This window comes from Carcharhinus amblyrhynchos, chromosome 7 (genome assembly GCF_965287045.1).
Source record: "Carcharhinus amblyrhynchos chromosome 7, sCarAmb.v2.hapA, whole genome shotgun sequence".
Lineage (NCBI taxonomy): Eukaryota > Metazoa > Chordata > Chondrichthyes > Carcharhiniformes > Carcharhinidae > Carcharhinus > Carcharhinus amblyrhynchos.
The window spans coordinates 23,847,590-23,868,769 of NC_137330.1; the positions used below are offsets into that span (position 1 = coordinate 23,847,590).

Below are 21,180 nucleotides of genomic sequence, written 5' to 3' on the forward strand. Positions count from 1 at the left end.
GGAGCTCATCTAATACCACCTCCAGCTCCTTAACACGCTCCTCCAGAAGCTTCAATCTAAGACACTTCCTACAAGTAAAATCCCCTGAAACACTACTGGATTCCCTCACCACATACATCCCACAGGAGATGCAGCACACTGCCCGAACTGCCATCCCTGAAACAGGTAACAGCAAAAAAAGTAAAAAATATAACAAAAAACTTCCCCACACTTATAATTAGGTTAGAGGAGGTGGGAGGGTGGGATTCTCAGCAGGTAAAATATGTAGGGGTATGGGGGTAGGACCTGTGTGGGATTGTGTTTGGTGCAGACTCGATGGGCCAAAGGGCCTGTTTCTGCACTGTAGGCTTCTATGATCTGTGATGAATGAGGCTGACATTTGAATCATGCTAGGTCAAAGCTGAGTGAGAATGCTAACGGACATGTGACTGTACAAAGTATCTCTGCTCCTACATTAAAAACAGAAATTGCTGGAAATGCTCAGCAGGTCTGGAAGCATCTGTGGAGAGAGAAACAGAGTAAACGTTTCAAATCTTTATGACTCTGCTCTTGAAATGGTCAGCATGCTCTGGAAGTTAAAAGCTCAATGCTTACCTTGAGCTTCATCAGCCCTTTTCAGCAATGCTATGGAGATCTGTCACACCTCCAGACGCAGCCCACCTGCTCTCCAATGTGAGCCAACTGCCTTGCAACTGTGGCATCTCTGCTAAGACCTGGGTTGTGATAGAGTGGAGGAGGGGTGGGGTCTCTAATGAGCTAGCGTGGGTTGGCAACAACCACCAATGTATTAGGTATCCAGAATGGACACTTCTGCTCTTTCCAAACCTCTGTTTGGTCAAAGAAACAGGGCGGTGAACTTTTTGTGCCTGATCTGTCTGTCAATGTTCACACGAGTGGGCCAATATGTTTCAGCTGAGTGTACTTTTAGCATGTTGATCCCAATCCTGTGTAATTTTGAGATACAAATGGGTGGAATGTGGACTGTGCCCACTCCATCCATGGCTACCAGGCATTGAGCAAACCAGCCATCTTTAAAGAACCAGCTGCAAAAAATACATCCCAAAATTTCATGGCAATGATTTTCATGGTGACAAGAACAGGTTGAATGTATCCCTCTGTATACCTCCCCTCCTGAACCCACCACTCACAGTTTGGCTATGAGGGAGCTCCCTGGTTTCCTTCTTCTCAGCTCTGAGGTGAGGGTCATCCAGACTTGAAACATTGGCCCTGTTCTCCTTCCACAGATGCTGCCAGATCTGCTGAGATTTTCCAGCATTTTCTCCTTTTGTTCCTTCTTATTCTAATCAGCAACTGCTTAAATGATACTGCTCCTGGAAGTCGGGCCTTCTCACCTAGGAGGTCGGGCAGGGTCATTGCATAACCCGCTTGATGTTTATGCAAAGTTGAAATCATTGCTTTGACTACCATTGTATTCTATTGCGAGACTAAACTTACGAAAAGTCTAAGCATCATCCACACAATGAGATGGTATCAGTTATTAATTCAGATGCCTTCCCAGAGAATTTAAGTAGCTTTATGAGGCATTAAATATCACCTCTAAAGCTATGCCGAGGATTTATGGCTCTATGTCTTTTAAGTGGAAATCAATGCCAAGGTAACCGGTCCACATAATTTCAAATTGATACATCTCTCCCTTTTCGAATATTGCATTTACATGTGCTATCATTTCTACCTTAGCTCCAAATCCTGATTTTATGAAGCTTCAAAAGAACAAGAGCCTGAGGATGCAAAATATCCCATCTGGTGCGTAGGCCTCATGGATGTGCAAGAGGAAATTTTACAAACTATTGCTCCCCGAAAATTTTCCATCTGGGAGTCACATCCACCATAAATACAGAGAAGAGATTTGGTGGGGATAAAAGGGTATCCTTTCACATGATTTTCCAAGCATTTAAAATCGATGGACAGAAAATTGTGCACTTCACACACCATTAGCACTGATAGCGGCACCCAGAAGGGAAAGCTCTCCATCAGGTGCACTTAGTCAGAAAACTATGCCCATCAAGAGCTCCAACTATGGAAGCCAGCAAGCTCCACATAATCGACCATCCATTGGGATAACTTATTTTCTACTAATTCATAAAACCTACCCCTTCGTCCTTTGAGACTTTCCAAAGTACTTGTCTTGCTGAAAGCTACATGTTTCTCATTGCAGTGGAAATAGGACTGGAGATGGATTTTCTAACATTTTGTCAAGACTGATGTGAAAAAAATATTTTTCGCAACTGCCAATTTTCAATCTTACGTAGTTTTCTGCTGTTGAGCAGGTGATAGCTTAGTTGTATTATCGCTAGACTATTAATCCAGAAACTTAGCTGAAGTCCTGGGGATCTGGGGTTTCAATCCTGCCACAGCGGCTGGTGGAATTTGAATTCAATAAAGATTTTCTGGAATTAAGAAGCTTCTGATGACCATGAAACCATTGTCGATTGTTGGAAAAATCCATCTGGTTCACTGAGTATGGGAATATGCCATCCTTGACCTGGTCTGGCCTACATGTGATTCCAAAGCCACAGTAATGTGGTTGCCTCTCAACTGCCCTCCAAGGACAGCTAGAGATGGGCAATAAATGCTGGCCAGCCAGCGACACCCATGTCCCACAGATGAATAAAAGAACTCCTGATCAGGAGTCATCAGAATTCCACCACTTTGGAACACAGAGTCACCAGTACGCCACCACTTCCTACTTAGATCATTGAATCCTTGGATTCCTTTTGCTCTTGTTCACAATGTAAGATCTTCTCATGACTTCCCACCTCAAGTGAAACACTAGCTCTCACTTTCCACATCTCCTTCACCAGCATCGAAACCATGACATTATAGTGTGGGAGAGCCGTGACATGCAAGTGCAAGGTTTTCAGTCAATTCTTAGAATATCATTGTTCAGATATTGCTTTGTTGGTCTGCATCTGCCAGTGTCACCTGATTTCAGGAAAATAAAGCATCACTGTTGGAGGCGCTGAGAAGATTCAGCACAAAATTAATTATTGATCTTCAAAATGTGAAAAATATTGATCTGTGCAAAATAAATAATTAAATATTGGCCAGAAAGTTAATAAAACTGCACATCTACAAGGAATCCATTAGTTATGTGATGGAATTATTATCTTATCATAAATCTCCACTTTTTGGTAGGAAATGGTGACATCACTGTACAAGATGTATTGTCAACAAAGAGGAAAATAACCCAATAAGTGGTTTTCTGTTCAGAAAACTTTCCAATGCCCCTTTGGTGACTGATAGCGCTGCTGCCTCTGTGACAACATCAACATTATCAATAAAACTGCTGACACTTCACCGAAATTAGTGAAGCTCAGGAGGCTATTTGACCAATCGCGTCTGCACAAACTCTCTGGATTAGCATTGTACCTCGTGACTTCACACCATCACCCTGCACATTCTTTGTGAAATACAATTATACAATTCTACAGTGCAGAAGGTTGTTTTCAGATAATAAGCTCATTCTCTATTAAATGTATCAACTGGGTCGGCAACCATCATTTTTAGGCAGTGCATTGCAAATTTGCTACACAAAAAAACTTTTCTTCATGTTACTTTTGTCAATTGCTTTAAATTTATGCCCTCGTGTTCTTGATCATCTCCATCAAATCTCCTCCCAGCTTTCTCTTCTCCAAGGAAATCAGTCCCAACTTCTCCAACCTACCTTCATAATTGAAGTTCCTCATCCCTGAAACCATTCTTGTGAATCTTTTTTACACCGACTCCAATGCCTTCACATTTTTCCTGAAGCGTGGTGCCTAGAACTGGATGCAATGCTCCAGTTGAGGCTGAATTAGTGTCTGATACACGTTCACATAAGATCCTTTCTCTTATATCCTATGCCCATATTAATAAGGTGAACGAATCACTCTCTTAACCTATTCTGCATCATCAATGCGTCAATGACTTAGGCACATACACACCCAGATCTTTCTGTTCCTGCACCCCTTTTAGAGTTGCACCCTTTACTTTATATTCTTTCTCCATATTCTTTCTACCAAAATGAATCACTTCATACTTCTTCACATTGAACTTCATCTGCCACTTGTAAGCCTATCCCACCAACTTGCCCCTGCCTTTTTGATGTTCTACAATATCTTCCTCATAGTTTATAATGCTTCCAAGTTTTGAATCATCTCCAAATTCTGGACACTCCTTGAATTTGTTTATGTTCCTTTGATCTCACAAAGGGGCTCCGAGTTTATTTAGTTGAACATTAGGGACCCAATTTTACCAACAAATTGCATCTGTTTTCAAGTGCAAAAACTTGGTAAAGTGAGATGAGTAGCGCGATCCGTGAGGTGAGTAACGCAATCCATGAGGTGAGTAACGCAATCCATGAGGTGAGTAACGCAATCCATGAGGTAACGCAATCCATGAGGTGAGTAACGTAATCCATGAGGTGAGTAACGCAATCCATGAGGTGAGTAGCGCGATCCCTGCCCACCTCCGTGTCAGTTCCCCCTTTACCAAGGCCTGAAAATGGCCACGTTCAGGACTGCACCGGAAACAGGTGTGACGGCCATTTAACCGCATTTGTGTGCATTTAAATTGACTTAATGGGCCCAACCTTACCAACACTTCCCTCTTTATCACCGTGTTCATCCATCCTGATTCTACGCGAAACAGACATGCTCTACAGAAGTCTGATTCAGGCACTCCAGTTACTGAGGAGTTTTGCCTGTATGTGTGTGCGTGTGCGCGTGTGGGTGAGGAGGGGCAGGGTGGGGAAGATGGGATCAATGGCCTCCGCTTGAGATCAGTGGGGGGAGGGTCCACCGCCACTCTGCCTGTGATCAGTGAGGCGGAAGGGGGTGACCCACTGCCACTCGGCCTGAGATCATTGAGGGACAAAGATGGGGGAGGGGCCTGCGATCTGTCTGGGTGATGGAGGGGATAAGGGGGTCAATAATGTTGTGGCGGTGGGGCAATGTCGTTGAAGGCCAGGGGAGGCATTTTCCAGCTCGGGAGCGATGTGTCTACATTCTATCTTTTTTTAATCTGCGCATGTGCAATTGGAGGTGCCGATCGGAGTTACAGGGTTTCGGATGCGTTAAGCTCACCAACAGGCTTCTGTAGCATAATTCGGAATTGCTGATATTTTTCAGGTAGAGTGTACATATGGGAGTGCCTGAGAACGGGTCTAAAAGTCAGATCTGGAACAATCCCAGTTTCAAATCTGCCCGGCACTTGGAATCAAAATGGTAAAATAGGGCCCTAAGTGTCCACTCATAACATGTAACTATTTACATATATTCAAATTTTAGCTCAAGCTATGAGCTAACTGCAAACTTGCTTCTACACATGTCTAGGTGCAGTCTCTTACATTAGATCATGCGTCTCTTTGCATCAGACTGTTGGTAGTACTAGTTTCCATTAATCCTTGTGATGCCAGATACCATTATTCCAGACCTTCCCACAAGACTATATCCCATGTATTTACATGACAATCATGTTATCCTTTCTCCATCCCTCAAATCTTTTACCTTTATAAATTCAAGTGGTCTTGAGGCTGAACAATTCTTCCAGATCTTGTTCTGATAACATCTGGAAGAGTGGTACGCTCAGCTGATTTGGATAACCTTTGCTGATTCAGAATTTGAGTTGCAGTTTATATTTCTGGCACTTGATTATCTTCTCCTGATAAGCTTGCAGCTGAACTTCTGTTCGTCAACCCATTAGTTCTGCTGAGGGACCAGCAGCTGATCACATTCTTTCAGATATACTCTGTTGTAAACTTGTGATATGTAACATGGTTTTTCTTTTTCCACGTATCTGCCATGATCTTTGTGGGAGTTGAAAGTGTCTCTCCCTTTGTTTGGATGTTCCATAACAGTGGGATAATTTTGAGGTTTGGACTTTATTGCAACACTCTGTTCTCCCATGGTGTGTTCTGGTGAGTTGATGTTTACTAGTCCCTTACTCCGGTATTGTCTTGCAGCTTTGCATGTTGGCTGGAGGTAGCAGTGTTTGTGCCATGGTTACTTGTTAGTTGTGTGACACCAGCCATTGGGTTAGGGGACTTATTCTTCTGTTGCTGGTTATGTTCCACTCAAGGTACAAAGATAATTTTCTGAAGGTTTGGCTGGTCCGGACACGGAAGAGCTTCTGCCATTTGCAAAGAAATTGGACAAATTAGTTCTGCAAGGAGTGAAGACAATTCAGTGCTGATATCCTGTCAAGGATCTCTTGACTAATGGGCCTCTCAGGACCCTGCAGTTCCTTGGAATTAACAACAGAAGTTGCCATCATGTCTTCCGCCATTTACAGAATGTTAAGAACAACACAAGCATTTCTGCTCAAGAGAGAAAAAGGTTGATTTCTGGTGACATCCTTGACTTTGAATATCTGCTTGTCATCATACCTTAGCATTTTGAGGGTGATGCATATGGTTCAAAGTCAGATTCCTCTGTGTGAGTAGAAACGATGTTTGTAGCCAAAAGTCTCTCAGATATAGTTTCTTATCTATGAAGGTCATAACACTGGCCCCCATTCTAATTTGCGGTTGGTGAGGTAACCATTTACCGAAATGTCAACATTCCAACAAGAGAATCCAAGATTCTTGACCTCACCCAAGAAGCAAGTTTGGGTTTCTTCCTGGTGCGATGTCTCAGTCTCACAGATTGTCTTGGGACCCTCTGCCCATCTATGTGCACAGTTTGCTGGATTGTCCCAGGCAGTTGCAATTGAAACAATGCAGTGAGATTGCAGGAAATTGCTTTCCCCTCTGGGGATCTGTCTCCACAGCACTGACATGGTTGCCCATCCTCTTGTGGTCAGTTTCAATATTACTTTCCTCTGCTGCTTTATGAGCTGAACATTTGGGAAATTGCTTTGTACCAGGGAGTGTTTTCACCACGTAAAATATATTGGTACCGTTGACAGATTTCAGACTGTGTGTTTAGATGGCCTTTTCTAGAGTCAGGTCTTCCTTGGCAAGTACTATGTCTGAAAAGGCATCGTCAACCACTCAGACAACAATTCCGCTCACTATGACATGAAAACAGAAAATGTTGGAAAATCTCAGCAGGTCTGAAAGCATCTGTGGAGAAAGAGTAGAGCTAATGCTTCGAGTCTGGATGATCCTTTTGCTTTTATCTATCCATTCTGACCTAAGGTCACTGTAGTCACAACGTTCAGCCAATCTGTTTACAGGCAATCCTTGACTTTACAACATTCAGGTTACAATGGACAGCATTTACAACATTTATAAATTGACATCCTGTTTTGACTTTACAACACCAGTTTTGTTTCTTGAACAAGATGCCAGCAAACTGGTGTCAATAGAGATCTTCACCATTTATTATGTTCCTTTATGTTCCACCTTTCACAATCACAGGAAGGGCAAATTGCTCCTCAGATACAATATATAAGTATCTTTGAAAGTGTAGGCATTATTATATCATGTGAAATGCACTAATCTAAGGCAATTATTCTCAAGGAACCTCTCTCAAACCTTTCACTATTCAATGAAATACAGGATATTACACATTGGTTGAACCAATCTCCAATTCATAACATTGTTCCGATTGAAAAACAACTTACAATGTTTCAACTTACAACGTGGTTTTCACAAACTATTTGTATTGCAAGTCCAAGGACTGCCTGTAATGTGTTTATAAAAGAGTCACCCAGTTCTTCAGGCTTGTTGACCATGATTGTTAAATTTCACTCTCTCTAAAATTTGGTTGCTCCTTAAACTAAATTATGCATCACATGATTTGAGAACTTCATTAAATTTACCTGAAAATGTGTTTGTTTCTTGCCTTGCAGCTGTCAGACCCACAAATTAACTAGCGTACTCACTTGTTCAGCTCCTATCTTTTTCATCTAACCCTGAAGCTACCATGTACCTTTCCTGCCAGAGTGTCTAATTTTGTGTTTGGTCTGGCCCCTGGATCAGTCAAAATTGGGCTAGTAATATTGATTTGCTGTCCATGGTCGCTTTAAAGTTCAGATGAGGATTGCTTAAAATGTTGTACAGGTTTTAAAAATGGCGCCACAATAATTGTTTTTCAAAAAATCTTCCTGAGCTCATCATGTTTTGGCAGTGGCAATGACCATTCTGATCGCATAGGGGTTTAGTTTTTTTTGCAGTGATTTATTAAATCAATGATTTGGAAACTTTCCTGTGATACAGTCATAGAGGTTTACAGCATGGCAACAGGCCCTTCGGCCCAACTTGTCCATGCCGCCCTATTTTTTAAACCTCTAAACTAATCCCAATTGTCCGCATTTGGCCCACATGCCTCAACACCCATCTTACCCATGTAACTTTCTAAATGCTTTTTAAAAGACAAAATTGTACCCGCTCCTACTACTAACCTCTGGCAGCTTGTTCCAGACACTCACCATCCTGTGTGTGAAAAAATTGCCCCTCTGGACACTTTGCATCTCTCCCCTCTCACTTAAAACCTATGCCCTCCAGTTTAAAACTCCCCTCCCTTTGGGAAAAGACTATCCAGTTGATCTGTGCCCCTCATTATTTTATAGACCTCTATAAGCTCACTCCCTCAGCCTTCTATGCTCCAGAGAAAAAGTCCCAGTCTATCCAGCCTCTCCTTATAACTCAGAATATCAGGAGATTTTCGGGTGTTGCAGAATTAATTCCCAGCTTTCGCTGAGGATTTCAAACTTTCTGCTTCTTTTCCTTTTCTTAAAACATGCTCGGCCGCCAAGTGTTATATAGACCGAATTTTTTTTCATTCGTTTGTGGGATGTCAGCATCACTGGCTGGGCCAGCATTTACCACCCATTCCTAATTGCCCTCCACTTCAGAGGGCATTTTAGAGTCAACCACATTGCTATAGATCGAGAGTGAAATGTAGGACAGATTAGGTAAGGATGGCAGATTTCCTTTCTTAAAGGACATTAGTGAACCAGATGGGCTTTTAACAACAATTGACAATGGTTTCATGGTCATCATTCCACTTTTTTAATTCCACATTTTTACTGAATTCAAATTTCACCAACTGCTGTGGTTGGATTTGGACTGAGGTCCCCAGAACATTTACCTGGGTCTCTGGATCACTCATCCAATGACATTAACACAAGACTACTGCACACCCCGCCCCATTTCATAGCAGTGAAGGTTTTTGAATTAATCCTGGCTTAGAATTGATTTTTCTTTTTGCTAACCCTTGGTCAGCATTGTGGCTCTGCACTCTGTGAGTTTTATTCACAATGCTTCTCCACGAGATCTTTGGAATCCGCAGCTGCACAGCAGAGCTTTTTTTTTTGCCTTTCTGCTTCTAATTCTACAATGGAGCTTCTATCAGGTGATCTTGCTCTCCACTTCAGATGCTTTTAGTCAATTCAAACCACTGCATTTATAATTTTCCAGCTTTTGAATTTCTGCTCCAGCTTCTCTGAGTTTCCGTTCTTCCCTATTAGCTGTCACCTCATTGAGTGTTCAGTAGGTCTCACAGAGAGGTTCTGAGTCTTGCAATGCCTGAACATTAAGCGGGAATTGTTAACACATAACTATGTTGAACAACTCCATCCTTGCTTCTATATAGGTCTCTGTCCAGTCCACAAATGCCTTTGGTATGAAGTCATGTCTCTTTTACCATCACACTGCGGGCAGCACTGTTTCCTCATCCCACATTAACCCATGTTATGCCACATACCTTTTTATGATAGGATTGACACAGCAGGTAGTTCCGCAGAATCTATCACTGTCAGTTGACTGGATGAGTTGTTTAAAGACCCCCCTCAGATGCTCTGTAAGAGTGCTGATGATACATTCTTTTCACTGCGTACAGAATCCTACTTTGGTTTGCAATGAACAAGATAGCACAGCAGCTGGTCCCTTCAGCTGACTGGCACCCTTTGGTTATCTACTGAGCTATTTGCAATATCACTGAAGCAGTGTTCAAAACAAGACAGTCTGCAAGTGTGCTGCCAGATACACTTGAAGGTTTCACACTGAAATCTTTCCGAGAAATCTACACGATGGTCGCTTTCTCAGCCTAAAAATCCCACCACAAAAATGACAAATACTAGTTTTTGCAGGAGAGTGATACGAGTAACTATTTTGCACAACTTCTGGTGTTTTTTTTCAGCAATTTATTTCCTGGAAGAGGTGAGGTGTTTTACAGAGTTTCAGTTTAAATTGACACAAAATCTGCGCAGGGCATTACTGCCTCTCAAATGCTCAAAACACAACCTCTGTGTTACCCAATATTTCACACTCCACTGGACGCACAGTGAGAAGTAATGTTACTTCTTCTGTGCAGCCAAGTGTTCAGCCAGAGTGGCTCAGGATAAACTGCTACCTGGATTGAAATCTGGTACGGTCTTAAGGGCTCACAGGAGATGCTCTTATCACTGTACTACTCAGAAACTGTCATCTAAAATCTCTCCTTTAAAATGATGCCAGGCAGATCCTTGATAGAGCTGTGCTCAAGCTGTGTGAATTGACAACAAAATGGCGCGCATCTGGTTTAGAGGCAGGAGCAGTTGTATGGAGCACAGAAAAGGATGGGAAGAGATTTGTTACATGACTTTACAGAGATTTCTGTTCACACTATTTCAAGAATGGAAAACAAACACTTGTCAACATGTTCCCAATGTAGTATGTCTCCTAACACTGGCACCAAAAAACTGTGCAGAAAGACCATAACTGCATGCTAAAACAGGAAGCGTATATCATCGAATTACCCTCTTGCCTGTAATTAAACATTCAGAAGTGGAAAATCCAGAGAATTAGCAATTGTAGAGGGCAAAAATATTTATTAGGTTGTTGTTCGGAATGCAGAATTTTAGCTATGGGGAAATATTTGATAGGTTGGAGATCTTTGGAAAAAAGCGTAGGTTGAGACATGATTTAATTGATGTGTATAAAATATGGAAAACTTAAATAAATATCTTCCTGTAGCAGATGATTCAATAACCAGGGGCAAAGATTTAAAATAATTGGTAGAAGGATTAGATGGGAGTTGAAAAATGTTTCTACACAGAGTGTCACGGTAAGACAATGGTTAGCACTGCTGCTTCACAGCTCCAGGGTCCTGGGTTCGATTCCCAGCTTGGGTCACTGTCTGCGTGGAGTTTGCACATTCTCCTCGTGTCTGTGTGGGTTTCCTCCAGGTGCTCTGGTTTCCTCCCACAGTCCAAAAATGTGTGGGTTAGGTTGATTGGCCATGCTAAAATTACCCCTTAGTGTCCTGAGGTGCGTAGGTTAGTGGGTAAATATGGAGAGATATGGGGGTAGGGCCTGGGTGGGATTATGGTCAGTGCAGACTTGATGGGCCAAATGGCCTCTTTCTGCACTGTCGGGTTTCTATTGATTTATTTCTATTTCTACAGAGGGTGACAAGGGTCTGAACCTCAATGACTGAACAGATGGGAGAAGCAGAAATCATCAATCGTTGTTGGTGCAGGCTCAATGGACTGAATGGCCTCCTTCTGCACTGCAGGGATTCTATGATTATACGACTCATGTCAGGACAGCTTATCTGTCGTTCACTATTTCCTTTCTCCTTCCTTTTATGCTACTTCTGTTAACTTCTGATTCACTGGGACCATTTTAGACTTGAGGGAATTTTGGAAAATAACAACCAGTGCATTTACTATCTCTGCAACAAAGGGAGAAAGAGGAATATTGGGACTAATGTAAATGACATGTCAAATACTATTCTTTTCTGGTGTGTGAAATGAAGAGTATCAGACCATTTTAGTTTTTTTCACTAAAGCTGCAAATCTAAAATTAGTTTTGAAATCTAAAGACTTGCAACCTAGCATTTATTTTGACAAACTCTGACAATGCATGGGCAAATTCCTTGCATGCACCCGAACTAAATACAAAAAGTCTTCTTCACTTTTACATAGATAGGATTTGCAATATTTCTAAAAAAAAATCAAGTAAGCTGTCTTTTTAAATTTGTATCGAGTACCTAAAAGCTTCCCATAAGTTCCTTTGAAAGGGCAACCATCTCGAGCAAATTCCCTCAGAAGGTTATCATGAGAAATATGGACAGCTGCTAGTTTAAATAAAGATCGACTTCTCTCCCCCAGCTACTGCAGACTTTATAAATTAGTTGAAGAAATGTTTGGGCAATATTTGGAAACATTTCTCTTCTTATCAATCATTTCAGCTCAGTCAGTGTTTATATTTCCATGAAGTGCTCCAATTATTGATTATAAATTGAGATTCAAATGTTTTATTGGTAGCTGGATAATATTCACGAACTACCATGCAGTTCCCAAAGAACAGGCACTCATGGATTATGGAATAACTTAACTTCAGCAGCTGGGACCTTTATATGTTTCAGAATGTCAAAATGCATTTCATTTATAGAAGCTCTGAAGCAATCAAATGAATTTCCTCTATTGCTCAAGTGTGAAGGATCATCTTAGAGAAATTTCAGACAGCATGCCTGCACCAAAGTACAACAATGACTAAGTCCTTCATTGACCATAAAGCACTATAAGATGCCTTGAATTCATCAAAATTTTTCCTTCCTTTCTGTCTTTCATTTAAATGAACACATGGAAAATCAGATGGCTCCAGTGGAGATCTTTTGTCCCACCTGATTTTCCACATGATCTTCACTCAGGTGATTATTTCACCCAAGTGCAATCAGGGAAAATTTGCACTCGGGTATACAGTCTGCGTTACTGTGAAATAAACTATATGTGCTCAGTACTGATAAGTAATATATTGTGGAAGTAACTCAAATAATCCCCTGTTATATGTTGCGAATGTTACTGAGGGTATATTGTAACTGAAATAATTTTTCTCTTTTTATTTCCCCTCTAACTCCAAGTCGGCAAGAAGCATCTACGCAAGGAGTTGAATTTTATGAATGTAAAATAGGGTGTGACGATATCAGATTAGCAATGCAATGTCATCATGCCAGTCTCCCAAGTTACGAAAGGGGAGCAGGTGTGGAAATGGGTAGTCCACACGCCAGTTTGAAATGACCATTTAACAAGCTGTTAAACTGGTTAACAATGACCCAATTATCTCAAATTCTTTTGTTGCTCGCTGTATTTTTCAGTGATCAGATTTCAAGAAATTTGCCAGTAAATTATGACAGTTGGAATGCAGTAGCACACTGGTGAAAGAAAAAGCCTGCGATCAGGACCATGATTGAATACATCAGCAGATTCTGCTGGGGAGGTGGCAGCATCTGTATCTTTTTGAAATAATTTCTTAAAATCTTTTTGGCACCTTCAATAAAAGATAAAGACTGATTCGGCGAGCATGAGGTCTTTAAACAAACTCCCAATTCACAGCTTTACCTCTCTGCCGCCTGAGGACTACAGCGCTGACTAGACAGGGATCACCCTGCTTTGCACCTCTCATTGGTCTCCTTCCTGCTGGGTGGTTACCAGTGGACCACCCGACACTGGGTGGGCTGAGATAGTGGGGATGGGAGCAAACGGACCCATCTACATCCCTCAAATTGCCAAAGAAACATGTTATGTAGCCCAACTGTTCTGCAGGGACTTCCAGCTGATAATTCCCCAGAATGCTCACCAGGAAGCAATCAAGATGGTTTTGAATCTTTTTGGGGGGGTGGGGGGGGGTAGCAAGAGGAAAAGCCCTGAAATTTTTTAGGCTTTTGCCCACAAATAACTTGGCCACGGTTTTAGATGTGGTCCTAATTAAGGTTGCGTCAATTGGAAATGTTGGGTGTGAAATAATGGAAAGACAAGTGTAACAGAAAGGGGGCGGGGGGGCCAACATAGCAACTCACAAGATACAGCACGGTGAAACAAATAAGCCACACTTAACCAATGTTCCTGTCAATAATATGTGTGTAAGTACAGCCAAAGAGCAGTCTTAAATAGACTGTGCAGTGCAACAAACAAGCAATTTGAGCAATGAAAAATAAAATCAAAGAACTGGAGGGTCTCCACCCTTTTTAAGGTAAATTGCTGCATAAAGCAGAGGGAAGTTGACCCACACATATGGAAGCTCTACTGGAGTGATTGCTAAAAATTAGGCCTCGTGGAAACAAGATGAAGAGTTTGAGATGCCCACAAGATGTAATCTGAAAGAAATGGAGCTGGTACTGATTTTTTTAAAAAATAATATGAGATCCAAAAACAGTGAAAATGTTATGATTATGCAATTAGAATTATGATCCAGAAGGTTTATAACCAAATTAAAATTTGTTTCACATGCACAATAAATAAACTGGGAAGTATATGTGAGGAGTAATAAGGCTGGTAAATAATTGATGAGTACTAATGGCACAAGGATTGAGGAATGGAATTGTTTATCAGTGTTTAAGATTTAGTGGCTGAACATGTCACATTTAAACAAAGTAACCTCTGGAACTCAATAGATCTCCATTGAGTTAATGTAGCATTACTGCAGTGTATTAGGGAAATGTGTCACAATGCAACAAGCATGTCATTATAACTAATAAACTGCTTCCAAGTAAATATGTTTGATTAACTTTTTTCATTTTTAAATTCAAGGTATGTTTTCTTGTGTATTCATTTGTTTATATAAGGAGCAGGTCAGAAGCTGAGAATTCTGCAGCGCGTAATTCGTCTCCTGTCTCCCCATAGCCTGTCCACCTCCTACACTTCTCAAGTCAGGAGTGATAGTACGCTCCCCACTTGCCTGGACGAGTGCAGCCCGAATAACATTCACCATCAAGCTTGCTTGACTGGCACCCTATCCACCAACTTAAATATTTGGTCCCTTCACTGCTGGCGCACAGTGGCAGCAGTGTGTACCATTTACAAGATGCACTGCACCAACTCATCAAGGCTCCTTAGACAGTAGCTTCCAACTTGCAACCTCTACCTAGGGCAATGGCAGTCGATAGGAACACCATCACCCTCAAGTTCCGCTGAAAGCTACACATTACCCTGATTTTGAACCATGACACCGGGTCAAAACCCTGCAATTCCCTTGCTAAATGAACAGGGTATTCCTACATTAGGTGGGCTGAAATGGTTCAGAAGGTGATAGGAAAGAGACAAAAAATGGAAAATCTCAGCAGGCCTGACAGCAGCAGTGGAAGGAGAGTACAGCCCTTTCAGCACTCTTTCCACAGATGCTGTCAGACCTGCTGACATTTTCCAGCACTTTTCTGTTTCATAGAATCATAGAAACCCGACAGCGCAGAAAGAAGCCATCTGGCCCATCGAGTCTGCACCGACCACAATCCAACCCAGGCCCTATCTCCGTATTCCTACACATTTACCCGCTAATCCCTCTAACCTAGGCATCTCAGGACACGAAGGGGCAATTTTAGCATGGCCAATCAACCTAACTCACACATCTTTGGACTGTGGGATGAAGCCAGAGCACCCCGAGGAAACCCACGCAGACACGAGAACAATGTGCAAACTCCACACAGTGACCAAAGCCAGGAATTGAACACAGGACCCTGGTGCTGTGAAGCAGCAGTGCTAACCACTGTGCCACCCACGATTCCAACATCCACAGTATTTACCTTACAAGAAAGGGAGAACGATATATTGACCAAGTCTGGCAACTACACAGCAACTGAGGGATAGTTTAAAACAACTGAGAAAGGATAGCAAAATATTTATCAGGACAGGAGAATGCACGGCACAATGAGAGATACAAACTGAAAGATGGCCTCACAGAGAGGGAGAGAGGGACAGACAGACAGACAAAGGGAAAGAGGGAGAGAGTGGGAGAATGAGACACACAGGGAAGGAGAGAGAGAGAGAAACAAGGAGACAGACCCAGAAGGGGAGAGAAATGTGGAGAGAGAGAGAGAGAGAGAGAGAAATGGGGAGACAGACAGAGACGGGGGGAAAGAGGGAGAGGGAGACGAGGGGAAAAGAGGGAGAGGGAGACGGGGGGGAAAAGGGAGAGGGAGAAGGGGGAAAAGAGGGAGAGGGAGACGGGGGCAAAGAGGGAGAGGGAGATGGGGCGAAGAGAGAGAGGGAGACTGGGGGGAACGGGGGATGGGGGATGGGGGAAGAGAGAGGGAGACGGGGAAAGGGAGAGGGAGCGCGAGGGGGACGCAGTGTGCGAGAGGGACACACAGAGGGAGACGGGCAGAGAGAGGGCGAAAGGCGGAGAGAGAGGGCGAGAGGCGGAGAGAGAGAGAGGGCGAGGGGCGGAGAGAGAGAGGGCGAGAGGCGGAGAGAGAGAGGGCGAGAGGCGGAGAGAGAGGGCGAGAGGCGGAGAGGCGGAGAGAGAGGGCGAGAGGCGGAGAGCGAGAGACAGAGAGCGAGACAGACAGGCAGAGAGACAGACAGAGAGAGAGAGACAGACAGACAGCGAGAGTGACGGACAGAGAGAGAGACAGACAGAGAGAGAGACAGACAGAGAGAGAGACAGACAGAGAGAGAGACAGACAGAGAGAGAGACAGACAGAGAGAGAGAGACAGACAGACAGAGAGAGACAGACAGACAGAGAGACAAATGAGAATTGGAGAGAGAGAGAAATGGAGCAAGCGAGTCAGGGTCCCAGAAATATCTGTTGACCTCAGGTGGGAATTTCAGTTCTTGTTCGACTGAGGCCTTAAAATGCTGCCCAGAAAGAGCGAGACAGAGAGTCAGAGAGAGAGAGAGAGGGAAAAATGTGCACATTAACAGAGAAAGGCTGTGGATATTAAGTCAGTTTGAGTTTAAAGATTGTGATCAATAGATTGTGTTCGGTAAGGGTACCAAGGGATAGGGATGAGAAAATGAAATCAAGGTAAAGATCAGTTATCATTTAATTGAATGGTTATGCTGGCTAATGACCTACCCGACTTTCCTTGCATAGTGTTAGACAATGCAAACTGTGAGAAGAAGTTTTCGCAATAACATTCTGCAATCTCAAACATGTGAAACACATAACCAAGGACAGCTGGAATTCGACACCAGAGTAACATTAAAATGATAGATTCATATCGCGCAGGAGAGCCTTTTGGACCGTTGAGCCACACCAAAACATTAGAAACACCTGAACTCCCATCTAGTCCTTGTGCCAGCACTTGGCCATAACCCTGAATGTTAGGGTGTGCTCTTCCAGATACTTGTCAAATGATGTGAGGCTACCCACCTCCACCACCTTCCCAGGCAGCAGATTTCAGGCCACCACCACCACCCTCTGGGTAAAACAGATTTTCCTCGCATCCCCCCTAAACCTCCTGGTCAAGGTCAAGGTCCCAGCCCTTGAGCCTATGTCCCCTCATGACTGACCCTTCAACTAAAGGGGAATAGCTTGTCCACGCTGTCATGTCTCTCATAATCTTGTACACCATGATCAAGTCACCCCTCATCTCTGCTCCAACAAAAACAACCTAAGCCAAACAACCTCTTGTAATAATCTAAATGTTCCATCTCAGGCAGCATCCTGTAAATCTCCTGTGCACCCCCTCTGGTGCTATCACATCCTTTCAATAGTGTGGCGACCAGAAACACACACAGTACTCTAACTGTGGCCTCACTAAAGTTCTCTGCAATTCCAACATGACTTCCCTGTTTTTGTAATCTATGCCTTGATTGATAAAGGCAAGCGTCCCGTATGTCTTTTTCACCACCCTACTAACACACTCCTTCGCTTTCAAAGATCTGTCGACAAACATGCCAAGGTCCCTTTGTTCCACAGAACTTCCTGCTGTCCTACCGTTCACTGAACATTTTCTTGTCAAATTACTCCTTCCAAAGTGTATCACCTCCCACTTTTCAGGGTTAATTCCATCCACCACTTGTCTGCCCATTTGACTATTCTGTCTATATCTTGTAGCCCAAGACACCCCGCGTCACAGTTAATCACCCATCTGATCTTTGTGTCATCCGCAGACTTATTGATCCTACCCCCAATTAACATTAACTATAACATGAGCTATTTGCATTATGTTAATTCAATTGTGTCGAATTTACTTTGGTCACACATAACAAATGCAGTCCACTGAGCATCCCCATCCATCCCATTCCTTCCTCTCAATGCAACAAATTCTTGGTGATGCTTGGGGGGTGAAAATGGACAGTCTAAGTAAAGGCAGAAATATGAGGTATTGTGAGGGTTCCCACCTCGAGTCGGAATGGAATCATAGAACCCCTGCAGTGCAGAAGCAAGCCATTCGGTCCATCAAGGCTGCACTAACAACAATCCCACCAAGACCTTATCACTGTAACCCCATTTATTCAGCCTACTAATCCCCCTGACCATGAAGGGTCAACTTACTATGGCCAACCAACCTAACCCGCATATCTTTGGACTTTGGGAGGAAACCACAGGACCCGGAGGAAACCCACGCAGGCTTAAGAGAGAACATGCAAACTCCACACAGACAGTCACCAGAGACTAAAATTGAACCTGGTCCCGGGCAATGTGAGATAGCAGTGCTAACCACTGTGCCACTTACACCACCCTCTCCGGCAGAGAGTTCCAGCTTCCCTCACTTATTCCTTACTTGAAATCTTCGTCCCCTGGTTATTGAGTTCTATACTAAGGAGAAAATTTCCTTCCTATCTCCCCAATGTCCTTCATAATTTTGTACACCTCAATCAAGTACCCCATCAGCGTTCTCCGCTCTAAAGAAAACCTAATCAGTTTCTCTTCATAGCTGAAATGCTCCAGCCCAGTTAACATCCTGGTGAATCTCCTTTGCATCTTTTTGGTGCAATCAGATACTTCCTATAGCATGGTGACCAGAATTGCACGCAGTTCTCTAGCTGTAACTTAACAAGTGTTTTATACAGCTCCATAGCATCCCTGCTCTTTACTCTGTGCCTTGGGTAGTACAGGTAAGCATCCAAAATATCTTTTTAACCACCTTATTTACCTGTCCTGCTGTCTTCAGAATCCTTTGGTCCTCTGTACTTCCTACTGTCCTACTATTCATTGCATATTCCTTTGCCTTGTTAGTCCTCTCAAAACACATCACCTTACACTTTGCAGGGCTAAGTTCCATTTGCCATTCTTCTCCTCATCTGACGAGCTTGTCTATATAGTTTCCTTTAGGTATTCTTCTGCTCTTTACAAGAAAGCCTTGTGCCTTGCTCTGATTCCCTTGCTTTGCCTGAATCCTGACCAGATGCCCCTCTTGCTCCAAATCTGCAATTTTTTTCTATCAAAGGTAAATATCAATCACTTATAAATGTCTCAGACATTGAAGAATCATGCAATAGTTTACAAACAGTAACATTTCTCTTGATAGGTCATGTATTTGAAGATGAGTACACTAAAGAGGAACAGTTTTTGAGTGATCAGTCTGCCCTCATAAAAGTTGCACAATTCTGATGAAAGAATGAATTTTAGATTGAAGATGGTCAATGCTCTCTGCATCTCTGCTGTATTTGTGCAAAGTTGTGTGAAGTCAGCAAGAAGAGTGGTCCATTATCTTTCTTTGAACTGGAACAGAATTTGACCTCTTGTGATGGAGAGGAATCCTCAGTGCCTTTGCAAGAGGACTGCCTATCAAGTTCATGAAAATAGGCTGCGGGTTACGTGACCAAACTCTGCTGATTAAAATGGGAAACTGCAAGCCACAAGCAGCCATGACAGTAAAACAAAAGGTTATAGGTACCCCCAAACAAAAATGCTGTTGCTTTCAGAAAATACAAAGAAGACAGGGAGACTGTCTCAAAACCAGTGACTTAGCCCATGTCAGATTTTGGACCTCGTTAGTTTTTGCAGAAAAAATCAGAACCTCAGTGCAATTAATAGCTGGAACATGAAATCAATCAGACATTTCTTTTTTAAATAAACTTTGGAAAAGGAATACACTATAATGAAGAAATAGCGCTTGAAGGAATAAACAATACCTTAAGTAAGGCTGATTCACAGGCTGTGTGGCATTGAATCACAAGTGCACTCGTGAAGTAACCAGAAAATCACAGCTTCTTGCATGCGACCTATCAGCTATTTTGAAGAATTTCAAGCACAGTGCACAGCATGGACCCCATCGGTTAATGGCCAAACCGAGAACTCCAGAACTGGTTCACTTTCATTCATTCACACACAATGGGCCGGGTCAGGGGAATCGGGTCATGCTGGATTGGGTAGGATCAAGGGTAACTTGGAACAGTCAAAAGTTTGTGAAAATACCAGCATGCAAAGACAATTACTAGTCTGGTGCTCCACTGTGGCAGTGTAACCCCGAGCGGGATTGTCCTGCTAAGTTAGTTTATTCATCTAACTACAAATCAAATTGATTCATGGTAGCTTCTAAAAACATTCAGTTTTCAGACAACTCCAGATTTCACATAGCTGGGTTTAAGACACTACTACCTGCAGTGAAACTAGTAAGCATGGGGCAATTAAAAGGAAAAAGGATTAGTGCACTTCAGAGGTGAACATATTTTTCACTTCACTGAAATTTTAACCAGAAAATGGATTCAGTGAAATGCTTTATGCTTAATATGGGATATTATTTTTCTCTTCTACTTGACTGCCTCTCCGTGGAAGGTGAGCAAACATCACATTCCCAAGATCTCACCCTTTCCCCATCCAGCTGTTGCCAGCAATATCAGAGATCTGAAAATTACAACACTTGAGCCTGAGGTCTCTCCACTTGCCCACTATCAGCAATATGTAGAATATACCTGGGGTCAACATGATGTCAAGATATCACAAGTTTTACACAAATTGAAGCCAGAAAACATGAACCCGAAACATTGTAAAATCAAATCCAACAGGGAATTTTCCCGTCCGGTCAAGCTGTTGCGAATTAGAGTTACTAAAGGGTTATTGAGTTTTTCACTCTTGTGAGACAGCTGCTCCATTTAACTTCCTACATGTCTATATTATATGTACACTTGCATTTTTCATGCTGGCCATACAAATTGATCCAATTGGATTATTTTCCTTTGCGGTGCTCAAGAGATTCACCACAAAATACAACGTTTTTTTAATTTCTCTTAGGATTTTAGCTGGTTTCAATTTTTTGAGAGGAGTTGAGAAATAAGCATTATTGTGGAAGGAAGTTGTTCAGAATAGACATCTATTGCATGAAGAAAGATGTCGCTTAAAATGAATAATTCCCAAATCAACTCTTCCAATATTGAGTCAATAAGTAAAATAAACTTACCAAACTCCTTGGGCACTGTGATGGAGTACAAACATGTCTGGCCGCTTGTATAATTGTAAGGATAATTAGGTGAAAGAACCACTCCTTGAGATCCAGTGTGTTGCCCTCCACATGGAGCTGCAAAGAAAGAAATAAAGAAATGTAATTACTGGATGGCAGGTTTATGGCATAACTGAGATGAAACAT

General features: G+C 42.5%; 1 protein-coding gene across 1 annotated transcript in view; it reads right to left on the reverse strand.

Annotated features, from left to right (window-relative positions):
• LOC145345358 (CUB and sushi domain-containing protein 1-like) overlaps positions 1-21,180 on the reverse strand; it is a 1,850,124-nt gene that overhangs the window by 345,394 nt on the left and 1,483,550 nt on the right. The window contains exon 30 of the mRNA XM_080193174.1: positions 20,995-21,111. Within this exon, the coding sequence (XP_080049300.1) occupies positions 20,995-21,111 (117 nt within the window). The remainder of the gene's footprint in view (positions 1-20,994; positions 21,112-21,180) is intronic.